At 39.8% G+C, this 21,935-nt stretch overlaps 1 protein-coding gene across 2 annotated transcripts; it reads right to left on the bottom strand.

The window, feature by feature from the left end:
- Positions 1-14,452: 14,452 nt before the first annotated feature.
- Positions 14,453-20,894, bottom strand: crispld1b (cysteine-rich secretory protein LCCL domain containing 1b). Of its 2 annotated transcripts, none has more exons than XM_020043418.2 (15): positions 20,836-20,894; positions 19,818-20,131; positions 17,970-18,088; positions 17,637-17,769; positions 17,261-17,376; positions 17,040-17,140; positions 16,809-16,958; positions 16,645-16,705; positions 16,490-16,556; positions 16,168-16,298; positions 15,983-16,026; positions 15,831-15,903; positions 15,655-15,724; positions 15,444-15,577; positions 14,453-15,239 (listed from the first exon to the last, which is right to left on the bottom strand). In XM_020043418.2, the coding sequence occupies exons 2-15, from the start codon at positions 20,073-20,075 to the stop codon at positions 15,188-15,190; spliced, it is 1,509 nt and encodes a 502-aa protein (XP_019898977.1). In that variant the 5' UTR covers positions 20,076-20,131; positions 20,836-20,894; the 3' UTR covers positions 14,453-15,187. The 2 variants fall into 2 exon arrangements, with proteins under 2 accessions (XP_019898977.1, XP_010892354.1); XM_010894052.3 differs by having other exon boundaries at positions 20,633-20,866.
- Between the last annotated feature and the right edge of the window lie 1,041 nt (positions 20,895-21,935).

The following is a 21,935-nucleotide window of genomic DNA, read 5'->3' as shown; positions in this document are numbered from 1 at the left end:
GAAATTGAAATGTTGGCATTGATTCTGAAAATATGACAGATCATACAAAAAAAAAAATATTTTATTTAAGGATATTGATCATATGAAGCCATTTATTATCACATAATTGTTTGGCTCCTTTATAAATCATAATGATAACAGAAATCACCCAAATGGCCCTGAACAAAAGTTTAAATACTCTTGAATGTTTGGCCTTGTTACAAACACACAAGGTGACACACACACAAATGTCAATTAAAGGTGAATTTCCCACATCTGTGGCTTTTTATATTGCAATTAGTGTCTGTGTATTAATAGTCAATGAGTTTGTTAGCTCTCACGTGGATGCACTGAGCAGGTTAGATACTGAGCCATTGGGAGCAGAAAAGTACTGTCAAAAGGATATATTAAGATTGAAAAGGATATCAAAAGATAGCAAAAGCCTTGAAAATGCCAGTCAGTACTGTTCAATCACTTATTAGGAAGTGGAACATTCGGGGATCTCTTGATACCAAACCAAGGTCAGGAAGACCAAGAAAGATTTCAGCCAAAACTGCCAGAAGAATTATTCAGGATACAAAGAAAAACCCACAGGTAACCTCAGGAGAAATACAGACTGCTCTGGAAAAAGACTGTGTGGTTGTTTCAAGGAGCACAATACGACGATACTTGAGCAAAATGAGCTGCATGGTTGAGTTGCCAGAAAGAAGCCTTTACTGCACCAAAGCCACAATATGCTCGACAACACCTTGGCCTCTGGCACACTGTAATTAGGAGTGACAAGACCAAAATAGAGCTTTATGGTCACAACCATAAGCGCTATGTTTGGAGAGACCTGTAGTGAACCGAATACCATCCCCACTGTAAAGCATGTTGGTGGCTCACTGATTTTTTGGGGCTGTGTGAGCTCTAAAGGCATGGGGAATCTTGTGAAAATTGATGGCAAGTTGAATGCAGCATGTTATCAGAAATTACTGGCAATTTGCATTCTTCCTTACGATAACTGCGCATGGGACGCTCTTGGACTTTTCAGCACGACAATGACCCTAAGCACAAGGCCAAGTTGACCCTCTAGTGGTTACTACAAGGTGAAGGTTCTGGAGTTGTCATTACAGTAGCCATCACAGTCTCCTGACCTTAATATCACTCTGGGGAGATCTCAAACGCGTGGTTCATGCAAGACGACCAAAGACTTTGCATGACTTGGAGGCATTTTGCCAAGACGAATGGGCAGCTATACTACCTGCAAGAATTTGGGGCCACATAGACAACTATTACAACAGACTGCACACTGTCATTGATGCTAAAGGGGGAAAATACACAGTATTTAGGGTATGCAGACTTTTGAACAGGGGTCATTTCATTTTTTTTCTTCCTTGACATGTTTTGTTTTATTATTGTGCCATTCTGTTATGACCTACAGTTGAATATGAATCCCATAAAAAATAAAAGACGTGTTTTGCCTGCTCACTTATGTTTTCTTTACAAATGGTACATACAGCTCCGGAAAAAATTAAGTGACCACTGCACATTTTTCTTTCCTTTCCAGAAAAGGAAAGTTTTGAGTGAGGAACACAAGCGTTCAATTTGCAGTGGTCTCTTAATTTTAACTGTTCTCTTCCTCACTCAAACCCTTCCTTTTAAATTTTTTTGGAAAGTAAAGAAAAAGGTACAGTAGTATCTTAAGTTTTTCAGGAGCTGTATATTACCAATTCTCCAAGGGTATGCAAACCTTTAGCACAACTGTATACTATTTGAACACGTAATCATTTTACACATTTACAATTGAATAATGTTCAAGTGGAAAAGGATTATGACATTTCAACTATGCACTTCATCCACTTTCATTCTCTTCACCACCTCTTCTCGAGTTTGCCTTTTTTGCCATTTATGCTCTTGAAACTATTAAACATACTGACAGTCCATAGCTCCGTCTCTCATAAGCTTGAATGTTTTCTTAGTAATAGAGGATACATAGATTATTAATATCCCCCAGAACTGTTGCTTTTGGACAGCATGGAATCAAAATGAAAACTCAGGAATTCCACTCCCACAAGAGCTCCCAACACCCCACTTAGACAATGACAGTACTGTCCAGCCTGGCATGTAAATGCCTTCAGGCACCTCTTTGTGCACTCTGTGCTCTCGAAAGTGAAACGTGTTTGTTTTGATTGGAAAGGACACAAGAGATGCTCAATACGTAGTTCTTCAAGAACACATTGTATGCTCTAAAACCAAGGAAACATAATCCCATTGCCCCAGTGAGGGTATTCAGTGGGCAAGGTGGGTACCATGAGGGTTCTTCGACTGTCCCATTAGAGGAACTCTTTTTCTGTTTCCATAGAGAACCGTTTTTGTTTTCAAGTACAACTAGATAAATCATTTGTATCTATTGTATATTTAAATATATACATGTTTTATTTTTCTTACAAATATATTCAGTCATAAAACCAATGTCACCGTATAATAAAAAATAGGGGATTTGAAAAACCTTTGCAAAGCGCTGCATATAATACGTTTAATATATATATATATATTTGTCCCATGAATTCCGATTTAGATTCTGTTGCAAACAGAATCATTCTAACTTGGATTCATGCTACAGTGAAAATATTTATATAATAGTTTAGAGACATTAGCCTGAAGATTATTTTAATTGTATTATTATTAAATTTTTTAGCTGTATAATGTGCTTTTACACATTTTCATAATGCATTGTATTCATCCATTGCTTTTGAGATGAACACTGTTTACTGTAACAGAACAAAATATATACATTAAAAACATAAACAAATCTGGAAATCTGCCAGCATCAAAAAGGGAAAATATCAGTGCATTTCCACATACGTTTAAGGCTTAATAATAAGCAACTAATACATTGAACTTTATTATAATAAATAAATAATAAATACATTCCCACTCTAGCATAGCCCAATATTTGCATGCTTTCTACAAATCCAACAATAGACTTTTGTTTGGATCTTAGGTGGATTGAGCCCTAGGACTACACCTCAACCACCTAGCCCAACAGCTTTTACCTGTCCCAATATGCCAGTATTTTTGCTTGCAAAGGGTTAGCTGTTTCCCTTATAGTTACAGTACTGGTTTCCATGTTCTATAAGAGAATGAGCTGAATTCAATATCATCTGACTTCTTAGTGAATCACAAGGTTACTACCTTGGCAGCCAGATGGGCAATGGGCAGGATTGATTGGTGTGGTCACTGGATCAAAACTCCCAGCCATGACAGGTCATCCTTTTACATAGACATGCTCCATGGCAACTGTACAAATGAAGCAGACAACGGACAGAAGAATACAGTTGATTAGACTGCAATGGAGCTCAGTATGAGAGGGCTCCCAGTGACTCACACGACAAGCTGTTCCCATCTTTCCAAAATATGTCCTTCCCAGCATCTCTGAGTGAGGTGAATGACAGATCACAAATCAACGCCGATTGCGCCTATGAACTCTTGTTCTGTTCACTTTGGGGGGTGTCACTAACATCTTGAACAGTGTCTCAGGGAACTGAAGAACATGGTTCACTGTGTTGTATATGTCTTGACCTTGGAAACTAAGTATAAAATGTAAGTCTATAAAAACTTACATTAAGAAAATCATGTTTTTTTTTTTAGAGTACTTTGGATTGCAGCATTATCCCAAGTGAAGTGTGTGTTATTACCATTACTCAAAGCCAAGTCATATATTTTTTTTCTCACAAAAACAAAGTCACATTTATCTTTCTCTCTTCTCCATCGTGATTGTTTTCTGCGCTTTTCTGCTGGAGGGCAGTTGTTGAAAGGAACCCACGTCAGTAGAATGGGCTGGTCGGTTGTCTCATGTCTTCATCTACCAGTCCTCGTAGGTTTGTTCTGTTGCCCCATCATGTATCCGCTTCCTTATTAGTTCTATGGCACCTCAGGCACAGCCTGCCAACCTCAGCTGGAGAAAGGCATCCTGGGAAAGTGGGATGCTGCTAAGAAGGGGTGCAATAATGAAATATTTAAGTCAATCAGGAAATGCTGAATGGTAGTGAGTCTATCTGAGTGTAGACATTTTAACTGCAGATGTTCACATTTTGCTGTTTTTGATGTTTTTTGATTACCAGTCATTGTTAATCATAAGAAGACAACGTTTGGTTAATTTCAGAGCCCTTTTATACTGCAGAGGGCAGCATTGTCATTGTTAGTTTACATGGCCAATTCGGACCCGTCTCAAACTCTGACCATTTCTACTGCTTCTAGCCAAGTGGAAATAAGTGTCTTTTGATAAGTTAATTTAAATCATAAAGTTATTTTCAGTATTTAAATGGAAAATACAATATCTTGTTTGGTCCATGCAGTACCTATTTAGGTGTAATATGTATTTGCTGTGACAGAATCTAATTTTGGCCTCTCATTTTAATATGAATATACAAATATTTTATGCCACTTTCCACAAGGGACTAGGTCCAATATAACACAGAATAACACATGTTCATCTGAAGGCAAGAGTTTGTATGCAACCATCCACTGCGGCTACTATGTACAGGAGCACGTCTTGTTAAATTAAAGTACATAAACTCAAGTCTATTTGCTAGCTGGGCTTCTTATGTAGGCTGACAATCATAACAAAAAAAAAAACAGGTGAGGGTCGGAGCTGATGATTGGCTCTGGTTGTTGGCCATTCTATTATGGCTTGGCAGCTAGATGTTGGACCTGCACCCCCATCTCATCCAGACAAAAATCTAGTATTTTATACTTCTTATACTTGACGAATCTACAATGGTTTAAGTGTGAATGCTGAAAAAAGAGCTGAAATCAAATCCCCTCTGCAAACAGGAAAAGGTCAGAGATGACGTGGGGACTGAGGCCCAGCCCCTTGGTGACTATGTTCTTAAGTAGATAAATTCTATTTGTAGCTTTTCTTGTTGTTTACACACTGCACTCCAAACCCCAAAAAACTAAATCAATATAGAGGCTTGGACAACCTCTTGTGTCACTACAGTGGTATTTTTGTCTCTACTGTACTGGGCTGAAAAATCAAGTGTGATAGAATTTGTAGAATAACTTGTATGTCTTTGACATTGCAGTGCGAAGTAAATATTAAATTTCATGCACACAGCAACAATTCACATATTCCCAATGTAGTTCTTTGGTCAGAAAGCAAGTTGTGCATGTCAAAAGTAAACTGTACACCATTAAACTCATAGAGAGGTTGACTGACACAGTGCTGCATGTTTTTTTTTTACCCTGTATCCCTTGACACATTCACTAAAATAGTAAAGGCCTCTAAACCATCCAGCTGTCTACTCAACTACTAGGAGCTACATGTGCTCAGTCCTTCATGGTAAACATAATAAATGTCTCCCTGTCCTTCAGATGTACTGTACCAGTCAAAAGTTTAGACACATTTACCAGTTCAAGTGAATGGGTAATGGGTCAAAACATTTGACTGGTCCTGTATAACAAACTCACTAAAAGGTGAGCAAGAATGCCTCCCCTGAATAGGCATTGACTCGGAAAAACACAAAATAATATCTGCCAAATCAAAACTACCATTCAAATAAACAATTTGCAATAATTCCAAGTTATTTCCCAGGAACTTGTTGCTTCCATGAAGACAAATGACACATATGAACACTCCAGTCTGAGTTTTAACAGAATCAGACTACTAAGACTACACTCTTGATGGTGGTAAATTACCTTTTAATGACGTCAGACCAAGGCTCTGTTGCATCTGTTCCTGTGCTACTTGACCTTGGGTCACCTTTGATACCACTGATCATTATAGTCTTAGTGATTTTTAGAGATTGGAAAAGATGTTGTCTATATAGATGATCTACCCTTAAAGATACATACAGTGGGAAGAACAAGTATTGGATACACTGCTGATTTTGCAGGTTTTCCCACTTACAAAGCATGTAGAAGTCTGTCATTTTTATCATAGGTAATCTTCAACTGTGAGTGACACCAGATCCTTCAGGTTTTGGGGCTGTTGCTGGGCAATACAGACTTTCAGCTCCCTCCAAAGATATTCTATTGGGTTCAGGTCTGGAGACTGGCTAGGCCACTCCAGGACCTTGAGATGCTTCTTACGGAGCCACTCCTTAGTTGCCCTGGCTGTGTGTTTCGGGTCGTTGTCATGCTGGAAGACCCAGCCACGACCCATCTTCAGTGCTCTTACTGAGGGAAGGAGGTTGTTGGTCAAGATCTCGCGATACATGGCACCCTCAATACGGTGCAATCATCCTGTCCCCTTTGCAGAAAAGCATCCCCAAAGTATGATGTTTCTACCTCCATGCTTCACGGTTGGGATGGTGTTCTTGGGGTTGTACTCATCCTTCTTCTTCCTCCAAACACGGCGAGTGGAGTTTAGACCAAAAATCTCTATTTTTGTCTCATCAGACCACATGACCTTCCCCCATTCCTCCTCTGGATCATCCAGATGGTCATTGGCAAACTTCAGACGGGCCTGGACATGCGCTGGCTTGAGCAGGGGGACCGTGCGTGCGCTGAAGGATTTTAATCCATGACGGCGTAATGTGTTACTAATGGTTTTCTTTGAGACTATGGTCCCAGCTCTGTTCAGGTGCAGGTCTACAATTTTATCCCTGATGTCCTTACACAGGTCTCTGGTCTTGGCCATTGTGGAGAGGTTGGAGTCTGTTTGATTGAGTGTGTGGACAGGTGTCTTTTATAAAGGTGACATGTTCAAACAGGTGCAGTTACAGTAATACAGGTAATGAGTGGAGAACAGGAGGGCTTCTTAAAGAAAAACTAACAGGTCCGTGAGAGCCAGAATTCTTACTGGTTGGTAGGTGATCAAATTCCGATGTCATGCAATAAAATGCAAATTCATTATTTAAAAATCATACAATGTGATTTTCTGGATTTAGAGCTCTACATGCTTTGTAAGTAGGAAAACCTGCAAAATCGGCAGTGTATCAAATACTTGTTCTCCCCACTGTACGTCATCAAAAAGTTGATTTATTTCAGTAATTCCATTCAAAAAGTGAAACTTGCATATTAATTTCATTCATTACACACAGATGTAACGGTCCCTGCCTGAGGGGACCGTTCCACTTAATGTTTTCTGTTTGTCCTTGTCTTGTCCTTGTATGGTCTTTCCTCTTCTTGTTTCAGTTAATCAGTATATTCCTTTCACCTGTGTTTAGCCCCCACCTGTTCCTGTTCTCCTCGTTTGTCTGTGTATTTATTTTGGCCATTTTCTCCCTCTCGCTGTTGGTCATTGTGCTTGTGTGCCTGTCATGTTTTGTGTGTTCCTGAACTCCTGAGTATCTTGTAGTGCTCGGCACTCTGTTTTGCTTTCTTTGTTTTTGTGTTCATTAAAAAATTCTGCACCTGCCTCCGTCTCCCCTTCTGAAACGTGACAACAGACTGATATATTTCAAATGTTTATTTCTTTTAATTGTGATGATTATAACTGACAACTAATGAAAATCACAAATTCAGTATCTCCGAAAATTAGAATATTACTTAAGAACAAAACAAAAAAAATATTTTTAGAAATGTTGGCCAACTGAAAAGTATGGACATGAAAAGTATGAGCATGTACAGCCCTCAATACTTAGTTGGGGCTCCTTTTGCCTGAATTACTGCAGCAATGCGACGTGGCATGGAGTCGATCAGTCTGTGACACTGCTCAGGTGTTATGAGAGCCCAGGTTGCTCTGATAGTGGCCTTCAGCTCTTCTGCATTGCTGGGTCTGGCATATCACATCTTCCTCTTCACAACACCCCATAGATTTTCTATAGGATTAAGGTCAGGCGAGTTTGCTGGCCAAGTAAGAACAGGGATACAATGGTCCTTAAACCAGGTACTGGTAGCTTTGGCACTGTGTGCAGGTGCCAAGTCCTGTTGGAAAATGAAATCTGCTTCTCCATAAAGTTGGTCAGCAGCAGGAAGCATGAAGTGCTCTAAAACATCCTGGTAGACGGCTCCGTTGACCTTGGACCTCAGAAAACACAGTAGACCAACACCAGCAGATGACATGGCACCCCAAACCATCAATGACTGTGGAAACTTTACACTGGACTTCAAGCAACATGGATTCTGTGCCTCTCTTCTCTTCCTCCAGACTCTGGGACCTTGATTTCCAAAGGAAATGCTAAATTTACTTTAATCAGAGAACATAACTCAGCAGCAGTCCAGTCCTTTTTGTCTTTAGCCCAGGCGAGACGCTTTTGACGCTGTGTCTTGTTCAAGAGTGGCTTGACACAAGGAATGCGACAGTTGAAACCCATGTCTTGCATACATCTGTGCGTGGTGGTTCTTGAAGCACTTACTCCAGCTGCAGTCCACTCTTTGTGAATCTCCCCCACATTTTTGAGTGGGTTTTGTTTCACAATCCTCTCCAGGGTGCGGTTGTCCCTATTGCTTGTACACTTTTTTTCTACCGCATCTTTTCCTTCCCTTCGCCTCTCTATTAATGTGCTTGGACACAGTGCTCTGTGAACGGCCAGCCTCTTTAGCAATGACCTTTTGTGTCTTGCCCTCCTTGTGCAAGGTGTCAATGGTCGTCTTTAAGACAACTGTCAAGTCAGCAGTCTTCACCATGATTGTGTAGCCTACAGAACTAGACTGAGAGACCATTTGCAGGTGTTTTGGGTTAATCAACTGATTAGAGTGTGGCACCAAGTGTCTTCAATATTGAACCTTTTCACAATATTCAAATTTTCTGAGATACTGAATCTGGGGTTTTCATTAGTTGTCAGTTATAATCATCAAAATTAAAAGAAATAAACGTTTTGATGAAATTCTAATTTTATGACCAGCACCTGTACATAATGAATATGGGCTTAAAGTGCAGTTCCTCATCTTTAATTTGAGTGTATTTACATCCAAATTGGAGGAAGGGTTTAGGAATAACATTTCTTTAATATTTTGGCCCCTTTTTTTCAAAGGACCAAAGGTGATTGGACAATTGACTCTGAAGCTGTTTCATGGACAGGTATGTGCTATTCCTTCATTATTTATTTATCAATTAAGCAGGTAAAAGGTCTGGAGTTGATTTCAGGTGTGGCGTTCGCTTTTGGAAGCTGTTGCTGTGAACCCACAACATGAGGTCAAAGGAGCTCTCAATGCAAATGAAACAGGCCATCCTTAAGCTGCAAAAAACATCCATTAGAGAGACAGCAGGAACATTGCCAAATCAACAGTTTGGTACATTCTGAGGAAAAAATAACACACTGGTGTGCTCTGCAACACAAAAAGGCCTGGACATCCACAAAAAACATCTAAAACAGGCATCCCAGTTCTGGAACAGCATTCTTTGGAACGATTAAACTAAGATCAACCTGTACCAGAATGATGGCATTAAAAAAGTATGGAGATGGCTTGGAACGGCTCATGATCCAAAGCATACCACATCATCTGTAAAACATGGTGGAGGCAGTGTGATGGCATGGGCATGCATGGCTTCCTATGGCACTGGGTCACTAGTGTTTATTGATGATGTGAGAGAGGATAGAAGCAGCCGGAGGAATTCTGAAGTGAATAGGGATATGTTGTCTGCTTAGAATAAGCCAAATTCAGTGAAGTTGATTGGACGGCACTTGGTTTTACAGATGGACAATGACCCAAAACATACTGTGAAAGCATTTCAGGAGTTTTTTAAGGCAAAGAAGTGGAAAATTCTGCAATGACCGAGTCAATCACATGATCTGAACCCGATCAAGCATGCATTTCACTTGCTGAAGACAAAACCTAAGGCACTAACAAACAACGCCTAAAGTCAGCTGTGGTAAAGGCCTGGCAAAGCATCACAAATGAGAAAACCTAGTGTTTGGTGATGTCCATGTGTTCCAGACTTCAAGCAAAGTAATAAAAATGAATATTTTATTTATGATTGAGTTAATTTGTCCAATTACATTTGTGCCACTGAAATAAGTGGAATGTGTATGAAAATGGTTGCAGTTCCTAAACATTTCATAAAATATATTTTTTTTACCCATTGAATAAATGCTGGAAGTCGGCGCTTCAATTGCATCTGGGTTATTTCATTTCAAATCCACTGTGGTGGCATAGATAGCCAAAATAATGCAAATTGTATATCCTTCATAGCATGAACTGTCCAGGCTTTAATATATCTAATTAATATACCATTTGCAGTGTTTATAGGGAAACAAAACTAGCGGGGCACAGATTCTGTCTCAGGGGCAATGCCTGGGCCATGGATCCGGGCCTGGTCCGTCCTGCCTTGTGTCATTTCTGCTGTCTTATACAGTGTATCTTTTTTCTCAAATTCTCATCGGTATCTCCCTCTACCTCGCCAAATTAACTCCCATTCCTTAGGAGCACCTAGCCCGACCACTCCTGGTTATAGCCTACCTTTACAAAATCTATCTGGTTGTATTGTGATTTTAAATGAGCCTTACAACTCCTGCTGTCATAGTCCAAAGCCCACCTGGTTACATAGCTATTTTTCTCTCTGCCTCTTAACACCAAACTACAATATGTAAAACAAACTAACATATACATTTTCATCTTGCATCTTGCACCCTCAAAAATCACTGTCTATTTCTACATAGTTGATAATGAAAAGCAATCAGACATTTAAAATTACTCTTGAAAAGTTTGAATATCTTGATTTGTCATTTATACATATAATCTCCACCTACCACAGCCAGAAGAGGACTGGCCAAAAAAAAAATCACTAGCCACTGTGTTTCTTTGAGTGCTTTTTGGGGGTTTAGGCTAGGTATATAAAAGCACTTTGTGACCACTTCTGGCTTAAAAGGCTACATAAAATACTCTGAATGTAATTGGTTGATTTATTAATACACTGTTCTTAATTATGAGCATTGTATATATGAACAGTTATCCTTGCCTGATGATTCAAATAAAATCTCCTTCTGAACTATTATTCACTACACATTTCAGTATGAGACTCCTTTCATTGCAGTTGTAGGTGTTGTCAAAATGAGAAATGCTGTACAAAACAGGGTAATCAACGGTTGGATTATGTATAACAAATCAGATTTTTTTAGCATATTGCAGATCATCTAAATGTTGTTTTGCCCACTGTATTCTAGTCCTTACTGATCTGAGTCCAATCAGCATTTTTCCCCCTACACTTTATTTTCAGACTCCAAATTTCCACCCGTAGATGTTCTATAGATAGAAATACTATCAACAAACGTTCAACACATAATCTGTTGGTAAGCAATTTTTTGCTAAGGTTAGGGTTAGGTTTAGATTAAGGTTTAGGGTAAGGGTTAAGGTTAGGGATTGTGTTAGGATAATGGTTAAGATAAGAGTAAGGATTAAGGCTAGTAGATACATAATGTAACTGATAGTCTGTAGATAATCTGTAGAACATCTACAAACACACTTTTCAGAATATCTAAAAAAAATATTACATTTTTTTTGCTATCAAGAAATCATCATAGAGGGACTCTGATTCTGACTCCTAGCGGTGAAGTAAATCACTTTTGCAGGTGTGCCATAGTGTTTGGCCAAAGCAATATTTATGTTACACATTCTGCTAAGGTTTGCAGTGTTCTTTATTCCACCTTCTGCCAGGGGTTGCAGTGTTTTTTAATTTCAGATTCTGCTAGGGTTGCAGTGTTTTTATTCCACATTCTGCCAGTTGGATGCTGTGTTTTTATTATTCCAAATTCGGCTAAGGGTTGTCACAAATTCTACAAACACAGGGCATACAGTAAATGCAGTAAAGAAATACACTGAATTAATCAATATTCAAATAAAAATGTTCTCATAATTTACGGATTTGTACTCTGCTCCGGTAGGCGACAGCAGGGCACCAGTAAAGTGTGCCAAGACATCCGACAACTATTTTTGGCGTTGTGGAAAATGTTCACAGAGTTTTTTAGGGACAAACAGTAAGAGCATGAAAAGAGTCCGTAAAGAGTTGACTGGAGTGTGAGGCTGTGGGGGAATGCAGCCACAGTGGCGGTGGAAGTCTGTGTGTGGGATACCAACCAACAGAGCGAGTAAGAAGGAGACCTGCCAAAATCTTCACTGTGGAGGAGGGTGTGATGAGGTTTGAGTGGAAGGCTGCACATGTTTTATCCCCCGTGTAGGGCTGCATGAGAAACACATTTCATTTCTGATACTTTCACGTTGTAAATAAAAAATGCTTTTCAAATTGAAATGTTTTTTACTGTTACGTTTTATAGTTGTTACGTTTCATTCATGTAACCCATGAGTGCGTCTGCTAACGTTTGCAAGTTTCCCATCAATAATTGTACTACTGTATCACCAGGCTGAAGTGTGGCTTTGGGGTGAGTTTTTATGTATTTTGGTCATTTGACAGAGGAGACGAAGTGTGAACCTCAGAGGAGAAAGTTTGTTTCAATAGCAATCAGCATGAATTGAACCAATGCAAAAGTGATATATGTGTACCTGAGGCATTGACCCAGACTGACCCTGGGCAACGGGGTTTGTGTCAATTCTAAATTGCTCCATAACTCCAACATACTTCTTGAATTTGAATTGAACATGTTTGACAGAAGGCAGAATTGGAGGCAATTTCCAGACTACTATTGATTCTATTGATCCTAAAATGTATGTTAGGGGAAGACTGGGGACATTGCATAACTATTGCATGTGAGAACTAGTTTAAATTTTCACTGTTATAAATATCACATTATCATTATGAAACCAGCAATGCAAAGATGATTATTCTTTTCCAAGTAAACACAGCTGGAAACTATAGTATACTAATAATTAACTTTGTCAGTGAGAGAGGACTGAGGCGCACACCACCACTAACTACACTTCTTTTTCTGGAGTTAGTGATTGTTGGCCCATGTACAGTAAATCATATATGTCCACCCAGAAGTCAACCTCAGGAACAAGCTGTAAAGCAGGAGAATGATTGTACAAGTCATATTTAGAAACCACTCACCTCTACAAACCGGCTAATGTTTCTATAGCGGTGAGCTGCCTTGACATTTCAAACATACTTATAATTACTGACTATATTTTACATAGCTGTACGGTACAATAAACCATCATTACCAATCAAAATCATTTTAAAGTCATCTTACAGTAACTAGTAGCTTAAACCACGTCTCGGGAGTTACAGAGATGTGTTATATTTATTAATTCCCTGTCAATACTGTCCGCTAGGATGAAGTAAGAATATTATTTGTAAGATAAAAGCTATCATGATTATACAGAACACTGTGCCAAATTGAGGAGATTCATCCTGTAACTCTTCATTTCATGGTGATGTATTCTGCTAAAAGCTACCACAAACATTAGACAAGCATGAAAAAGTACAGGAAGACATTAAGACAAATACATTACGATGTATCAGTATTACATTGGATTACAGTTTTATTCAAAAGCAGGTATAAAATTTGATATAGCTCCCAAATGCAAAAAAAGATATGTTACACTTCATTGAATTTCACCAAAAAGCACCTCTGAGATGATAATGTATTGATGTTTGTGTGTGTCTGTGAAAGTGGGGTCTTTTCAACTTGTGTAACATTGCAGCAGTGAAAAGTTGGCGTCTTCGCCAGTGTACTCCTCTGCAACACTGCCCTGTGACTTTTGACAGCATTCTGATGCATGCCTCTTCTCTCTGGAGAGCAGTACAGAACCCAATGAGGCCATCAGCACCTCTCTCTGCCCTGGTCCCCTTCCTGGAAAGTTTGTCTAAGTCCAGCCCCATTGGTCACTCAGCAGAATGGTGGTGATAGTGTGGGTTGTGTGTTATGGCTACCTGCTACAGTACAGTGTATACTGTGTTCTAGCCATAGCTTGCCTCCGGCAATGAAGGTTAGATTAAAGACATGCTTTTATTGTTAAAGGGTAATCTGTCTTTCTTGTTAGAATCTCCTGCTTTTAATCCTTATTGAAGTTTGTATTATCCACATCGAGAAACACTGGTACCTCACTTTGTATGTTGACCAAGTAGTCTAACAAGAGCTTTCGGATTGAAAGAATATGGTATAACACTACAGAAGTGTAAAACAGCGACACCATTAGTTTAAAGTTAAAAGGCGCACTACTTTTAGGAAGAAAATGACTGAGTAAAATATAGTGAAGTTCCACATGTTTCTAAATGTCGAGCCTTGCAAAAAGCACCCCACAGAGGAAAATGTGCATGCGGGTCAGGGTGACTGACAGAGACCTTTCAGCTTGGCTTGACCACATCTGTGGCAGGCATGGGGTAACTGCATCCAGGGAAGTGAGATTGAGATCAACACACACAGTCAGTCTTTGTCTGCTGTACCTAGCTCTCAGCCAGTAGGCCTGAGTAGTTTAACATAAGGGCTTGCTCAGCTTTCATTCTTTACTGCTCCTGCTTGAAAAGCATATTGGCTTTCTGAAGATTTTGTTTTTGTTGTTCATGTTGAATATGAGCGCCTGCATTTTGTGGAATGATGACAATCTGTAACAGTTGTATAATGCATATAAAAAGCTATGTTTCAACCAATACATGCCCTGTGAATCTAACAAATGTTGGATCTAGACAGTAAGACAGTACTCTTTGTCATCCAGACATAATACCAGTATTTGCCAGTACTTTAATAGTGATAAGACAGATTTTTCTCACAATGTGAGGTACTGTAGTGCTTTATAAATGACATACCGTATGTGTACTATATTATGAACCGTAGCTGTCAATGGAGAACATATAATAATGTATATACATGATATGAATGATCTAAGTTTCCTTTCAGAAATGACCACTGATAAAAATGGTTTCTTCATGAATGTAAATAAATAATGCATATTTCAACTGTCTCGCCATATGGTTTGTGCTATCAACATTTCTGAAGCACTCCTGGCCAGCCAGGCTTGAACTATAAAAAGAAGGCTATACATAATTTTGTATCATGAAATACAACATCAACATCAGTCAACACAATTTATAAAATACGCAAAAATGTATACAAAATACCAAAAATGTTAAGATTTGAAATCGAATTAAAACCTTTACCAGCATGCACATTACACATTTTCCTGATCAATACAAATACCCATGCGAGATTGCTTTTTTAAATTCAATCTATTTACATGTTATATACATCCAATATACAGTTTTAAAGATCTCAATTTTAACAGTGTATCAGTAAAATATTTGTATCAAAGTAAATTGAACTGCCTTGAGAAGCTGAGGTGCAGCTTAGCAAGGGAAGAAAACCATATGTAATGTAATGTAATGTAATTACTGGCTGTAAAATGACTGGGTGTTAAATGACAATTGCACATCTCCATTGCAGTGTATTCAGATGACTGCAAATACTCTGAATGCTTTGCCACCAGACGGATTTTGTAGGCTGGCGGAAAGAATAAACACTTGTGTTAGTTTTGATTCAGCTAACAACAGTTCGGTGAAAGCAGTGTTTGAGCCTAAACCACCATGCCAGATTAATCAAGACACGTTTTATCTCTAAAGACATGAGCTGTCCAAGAAAAACTGCTGCTTGAAAGCCACAATGCATCTGACAACTGGGCTGTGTTACCATCTCCAAATCCCTTACCTTTCTGAGGAGATGGCGTTTTGATAGCTACCGCTGTACAGTCTCCTACTGTCTACAGGCTGCACATCCAGGTAACCTCCAGAGTGGTTCTGGATGACACCAGCATGGATGGCTGCTCGACATATGCTGGATTTCTAGAAGAAAGACGGCAAGTTAGCAGAGCAAAAAGGTCAGTCCTAGGACAAATTGTCTTTCGAGGCCAAAGACTCACATCCAAATAATATTCTGTTCCAATGACTCTGGCGCGGGTCTCATGCAAACAATTGCGTGGGCAGTACAACCTGGAGAAGAAAAATAACAATGACACACAGGACCTGTACAAGTCAACCTAGGTCACAGTGGGAGAGACTCAAGTTTGGTTTATTGGAAAAAGAACTCCGTCTTTACCTGGGACAGTGCCGTGCTGGTCTTTTGTAAGGACAGAACTGGGCAACGGTGGTCTCGCACGTAACTGCTTTCACTAAGAAACAAAGATCCCACAAGGTCGTTCAAATAAAGCCTGCATTATTCAAACAAAGATGATATTAGGTCAGACGTACCTGGTACAGAGAACACTTTGAAGGCATTTGCACTCCTGTTCATCCTGTAAATTTGAATCATTTAAAAAATAAATGTTTTGATCTGGCTATATGACAAACAATCACTTTAGATTGGCGTTACATCAAAAACAATAAAAGCACTGCATTACATAGGGGATGAGTGACAAAGCCTGAGTAAAACCCACCCAAGAGACTGAATTCCATTTTTGTAGGACTTTGAGAAATTGGGTTTTCTTCCTTGTCTTGTAACATCCACCCAGCCTCCATCGTTGTCAATTATTCCGGCATGTAAACCAGCTCCGCAAACACTTGATTGCTAAAAAAAGAAACACGTTTCAGTACTCTACATAGACGGTAGATTTTGGTTACTAAAATCAATTATAAGATTTATAAAATCAATTACACCTCATCAAGGTGACTGCATTTGCGTCATCATATCAAGCATCCCATAACTTGTGTAGTTAGAATACATACAACAAATTGTTCAATATTGTTTTCTTGTTGTACCATGTCATAATACCCAGTCCCTATGACTTTTCCTGGGCTGGTCAAGCATCCTGGAGGACACTCATACCTGTAGGAAGGAGGAAGAGGTCAGTCTGGACCCATTCACAGAATGCGTGAGAGGTTATGGACAACACCCCTGTAGTCCTTAGTCCTACCTATTACAAGTGGTTCCTTTACAACGATCTCGCAGCTTGGTCTCACAGTCCATCTGTTGACCTTTGAAAACCAAAACAGATTTGATTTAGACCTGGCAATGATTCCAAAATATTTGGAAAAACATTTCATGTTGCATAATTGTGTATCAGTGAATAATTCTTACACATTTGCAATGTGCTGACCACCTCATTCCTGTCCACATTGTCATTGGGGTATGGTGTCGGGGGTTGCGTTCGCGACCTTGGCTCTGGCTCCGGCTCAATGTAATTAGTCTCCTCTAGCTCAGGGGCAGGACGTCTCTCTACTCCGTTCTCTGAAGAACATGAGACGCATCACATGTAAGAAGCAAATTTTGGCCAAAAAGGTTAAAAGAATTTGTAAAAATTCGGCCTACCTTTATAGCAGAGATTGTCCCTACAGCCTCCACCATAACTGGGTGGGCAGGCAGAGCATGGCCTGCCATGTTTGTAGGGTGCATGTCCCCACCAGTTTCCCCTGAAAAAAAAAACGACATCATATATCAAAATCAAACTTTTGGCCAACTCCCCCAGTTCCCGTAAGTTAAGACTTAAATCTCCAAGAAGACATTGATCATTTGAAAACCTCCCAACTTACGGCGGTGAGTAGTTGCAAACCAAGTAGACAGCTTTGGTCCAAATCATGCCCCACACATTCATGTTGTAGCACACATTGATAGCACACCCAATACGACTGCTTGTTGCCCAAACCATCTGCAAAGACAAACATGGAAGCTACCTTCAGTAACTGTCCTCTCAGATGTCTCTTAAGTTATTGTAATTGGCCTCTCAGACGTCAGGTGTTATAATATTGTCATAGAGCAGAGGTTCTTAAATCTTTTTGAACTTTTCCAGAGCTAGCACACTTGATTTTTATTATCCCTCCCTTGATTAGGTAAATCAGATGAGCTAGTTCAAAAATGTCCACCGGTCCCTTAGGGCAGGTTTAAAAAACGCTGTCATAGAGAACGTACCTGTGTGTAGTGAGTGCAGACGGAACCAGAGCATCTGAAGGGACAGTGTGGGTTACACTCCTGTGGGTACGGATAGCTGTAGTCCCTCACCTCATCGTACCATGCCTGGACGTGAAATGTGGGTGGTCGGTCCCTGAAATGCGCCGAAAATAAAACAATGTGATTACAAGGGAATACCCATGAAAACCGGTCTCGTCACACATTTTCGCCCACTTGAGTTTAGAACTCATGAACTGCCGTTAAAGCAACCTGAAAGAAGAAGAACCTGAAGTGATCGTGTTAGGAAATGGACTTCCAGTACTAGTGTGTAATGACAAGTCTACTGGTACAGACCTCCCCCAGTGGGCCCCCAGATTCTGTCCAATCTGGGTCAGCATGTGTTGTGGTCCATGCTCCCAGAGGCAGGTGTGTGCCCAGTGTTCAGCACTTCTCTCCAGCTCCATGTCCCAAACCTTTCAAATACAAACGTTACATGTATTTTGGTGAGCTAGGCACATACCTGCAGGTCCATCAGATTTGCCCAGACGACTCCAACTGATATTTTCCGCTGCGTTAAAAGCATTAAACCATAGTTCACTACAAAGTCTTCGATTTTATGAAATACGTAAAATATTAAAATACAACAAAATGTAAAATAAAAGAGTGTTCGTGCAGTTTGATATGCTTAACATACATTTTGGTTTTGGTAGTCAGGCAAACACCCAATGAGTGGCACTGACACTGAAAGCAATACTACTTGAAATCATTAAAGACTTTAAATGCAAATATCTTTGTGGTTTTCTTTGGTTTGGTTTTCCGTCACGTTTGATACTTTATTGGACAGGAAAGTTGAGGACGACGAGAGTTTTTTGCTGAAAGAGCAGTGGTCCAGATTCAAACTGATGCTGTACGTTCATGAAGGGGTTTGGCTAAGCCCGGCGGACCACCCTACGACACATGAAAAAGACTGTAAATACTAATCCCAACATTCTTCCTAGAAAGTCGCTGGGGTCAGTGGGACTACAACATTTGATCATTTTCAGTAAACTGCACTAAAGTACTCCAATCTGCACTTGATACAGATCTTCCAGTGGGGTCAATTTACATTAAAAACGATAAACTATCTGTGCACCACTTGTTCTTGACAAAGGCCTATGTAGATATTATGAGGAATTTTAGTTTAATTGTCCATTAGAATAATAGGCACGCTGGTGTTCTGCTGTTTAACTGCACTAACACTCATTGAGGTTTATGTGCCAACTGTTGCCCTATACAGTCCTAATGTCTTCCATGTGTTGTACATTACATGAGGGGTAGCTGTACTCTGCACAGCTTAGTGTTTGTACAGTGGGTTTGAGAGCCATTCAAATGCTAAAGTGTAATGGACATACTGTAGGCCTGCAATACAAAATCTGTATTGAACATGGACATAATTTAAACTAATCCAAATAATAGAGGATATTTCTACACTGACATTGACAGGATCCTTTGCATTCTTGTAAGGGTTTTGTATAACTTCACATTGAAAGCCCCCCACCCACCCATTAGTTTGGCAAAGTACTATACATGGCTTCCAGGAATAATTTACAGAAACCTATATTTGAACAACCGTCCTTCAAAAGAGGATGCTCCTGTTAACAGCCTGAATCAACACACATCCTTCTTTGTGGCCAAACGAAACACAAAGTTTAAATGAAGACTAATATTTGAAGATGTGAGTTTAAATGGTTGTGGCAGAGAGCACAATATCAGTGGAGCTGAGAGCTGGCTGGTGGCCAAGGCTTGAGGTTTGGCCAGGGCCGGTAACACACTGGCTTTATTGCTCGCCTGTCGGTCAGGCTTGTTTTTAGGTTTTGATCCATCTGAACACTCTGTGCTCCCAGAGTTTGGTGTGAAACCTCTGAGTTGGCCCTGACTCTGCCGATGCGCTCCACTGAACCCCACTGATGGTTGAATGGGTTTAAAAATGTTCCACGTGATCAAACCTAGAGGTCTTCAGCATGTGTCACACAGCTAAGATGAAGTATGAGGTGCAAAATCCGTAACACTTGCTTCATTCTCTGGTGCTGTATACTGTATCTCTCTACATTCCTAAGTATAGACAGTAGTCATATTCTAATGGCCTGTGGTTAATCTTACTGCAGGATGAGCAAAATGTAATGTGTGATGCTGACCACTGTAGATCCTGTTTAGCTGTCTTACCATATACTCCATATTCGAAGCTTGGGGATAAACTTGACCTCTCAGCTTGTTGTGCAAATCGAGGATGAGGTGCATGTCGCCCTCAGTGATGGCTCTCTTCCCCCGCTGCTTGAACACCCACGACTCATCCTCTTTGTCCATATACTTCTCCAGTATGGCCTCCAGGTGAGTAGAGTTAGGGACCACCATAGAAAGTACCGTTTGGGCAAAGCATAGCAGCCCAAACCCTCTCAGACAGTCCTGAGGTAAGCACTTCATGATGACAATCAGCCCCTCAAGCTTCTGCAATTAACTCCAATACCAAAATCAGTATTCTGCTGGCAAAACACAAGACAAAATGATATACTGTAGTTGGTCAAGCACTCAATTCTATTCCATTCAACAGTATTGGTTATTGATTTTTCTATTCACTTGAATGTGAGTACTGAAATGGGGTAGCCATAGGGGGCAGCAAAACCCTTTGTGGTTGTATTTGACCAGTTTGGGAACGTTGCTGGTTCACATCACAAGTAGATAAGGTTACCAGTCAGTTGTTGGGCACTTAACCCTAACCTAATCTTGAAATATATGTGTGTTTGTTAAATCAAATTTTAAAGTAATCCCATGGACATACAGAACAAGTATAGGCTAATACTGGACACAGAGTTTCGTGTCTTTTAAGTTCTGCGCAGGAAGTCAATCGCACTGTTCGCAAATGTACACAATATATATACGTTACATTATATACGTTTTTGGGAAAACATGCACAATTTAATTAGCATGCATATTGTGATTCACTCGTTAGTTCATTTTCGAATGACAAACAATTAATTTACCTGATATCCAACCTGTTCTCCAATGTGATCAAATATCCATAGGAAAAATGTCCAGCTCCAAGTTTTATTGTAGCAGAATTGTTAACATATAGATCTATGCTATACGCAACTCATACGTCCTAAGGCTTATGACACTTATGATTTTTTTTGGGTAATAGGTAAGTACGCTCGGGTAGAGTACTTCCAATAAGGATTCGAGTTACCTGTAAATGCATTAAAGTGCCAGCGTTCCTTGCATTAATATGCCAAATGTGGATTTTGCGATGCGTAACACAGCAGACCCCGCCTCCTGGCGTCCTCGTGCTTCTAGGTTCACGACTGGTCCTGATCCGTCCTGATACCGGCTATCCCACTCAACAGGAAAGCAAGAAAAACAGTGAGTAGACAGCTCACTTATGTAACCTAATTGTTTCCATTCATTTTTCTTGATTGTCTGTTGGAAATGTTCGAGGATTTCATTTAAATTACATTTAACATTTTAGGAATTTGAGTTTAATTGAGTCTAAATAAACGAATTAACTATCCTTGTACACTTAGGCATATGTCCAACATCCCATTCCTGGTCCTCAGATTCTCATAACCTTAGGTCGTGTTGACCTCAATCCCCTATAAAACGTCTACTACAATCAATCCACATGACTGAGAAATTTCAACTCAGGTGGAAAGGAAGTCATTGCCCAGCCAAGTGCTGTACGTTGCATGGTTGCATTCCAGTTGACTGCATTGATGGGGCAACTTGTACAAGCATAGACCTTTTGGGTGACACTGGCAATTCAAAGTTGTCTACTTGGGGAGTTTTAATCCCATGACAGTGCTCCTGAGTCTTTTAAAGTGGAGAGGCAGAAAATACATGCTAGGGGTTAATTGGGTTTTGCACTGCAATACTTTTAGTCAGTGGGAACCTAACAGGTCCAGAAGATAATTGGCTTATTCCTGGTCCAAAACAAAGTATGTTAGATACTGTTATTTAGCAGTGTAATTGCCATTATGTCTAAAAATCTTTTCCCAGTGCTGTTGCCCTTTATATGTATTTCATTCCTTGTATTTAAATTACTTCTGTGCAAAATATGCCTAATAATCAGTCTTCACATAGGGACATTTTTGAATATCCACAAGTGAATATTCCACTGCAGGATGAGTTTACTTTGTGAAGCTCGCCCTCTGGTGTTCTCTTCCGCAAAACAGGAACTGCTAACATTTCTGCTGATGCATTTTGACTTTCTTCATCTTGGTTACCCAGAAGTAAAATTATTCTCCAAAGGTTTGTCATTGTTGTTAAAGAGAATCTGTTCACAAACATTTT

The sequence above is a fragment of the Esox lucius genome, chromosome 3, assembly GCF_011004845.1.
Source record: "Esox lucius isolate fEsoLuc1 chromosome 3, fEsoLuc1.pri, whole genome shotgun sequence".
In the NCBI taxonomy this organism is placed as follows: Eukaryota; Metazoa; Chordata; class Actinopteri; order Esociformes; family Esocidae; genus Esox; species Esox lucius.
The sequence above is the reverse complement of the archived record's forward strand: the minus strand, read 5'-3'. Positions and strand labels throughout refer to the sequence as shown.

What these genes read in the sequence shown, in the direction of transcription:
- crispld1b (XM_020043418.2), bottom strand. Translation starts at nt 20,075, where the DNA reads ATGAAGTGCTTACCTCAGGACTGTCTGAGAGGGTTTGGGCTGCTATGC. An exon ending in GGACAATCTCTGCTATAAAG is followed by an intron (nt 16,959 to 17,039) that starts GTAGGCCGAATT and finishes CATGTTCTTCAG; the next exon opens with AGAACGGAGTAGAGAGACGT. An exon ending in AAAGGAACCACTTGTAATAG is followed by an intron (nt 16,557 to 16,644) that starts GTAGGACTAAGG and finishes TCCTTCCTACAG; the next exon opens with GTATGAGTGTCCTCCAGGAT.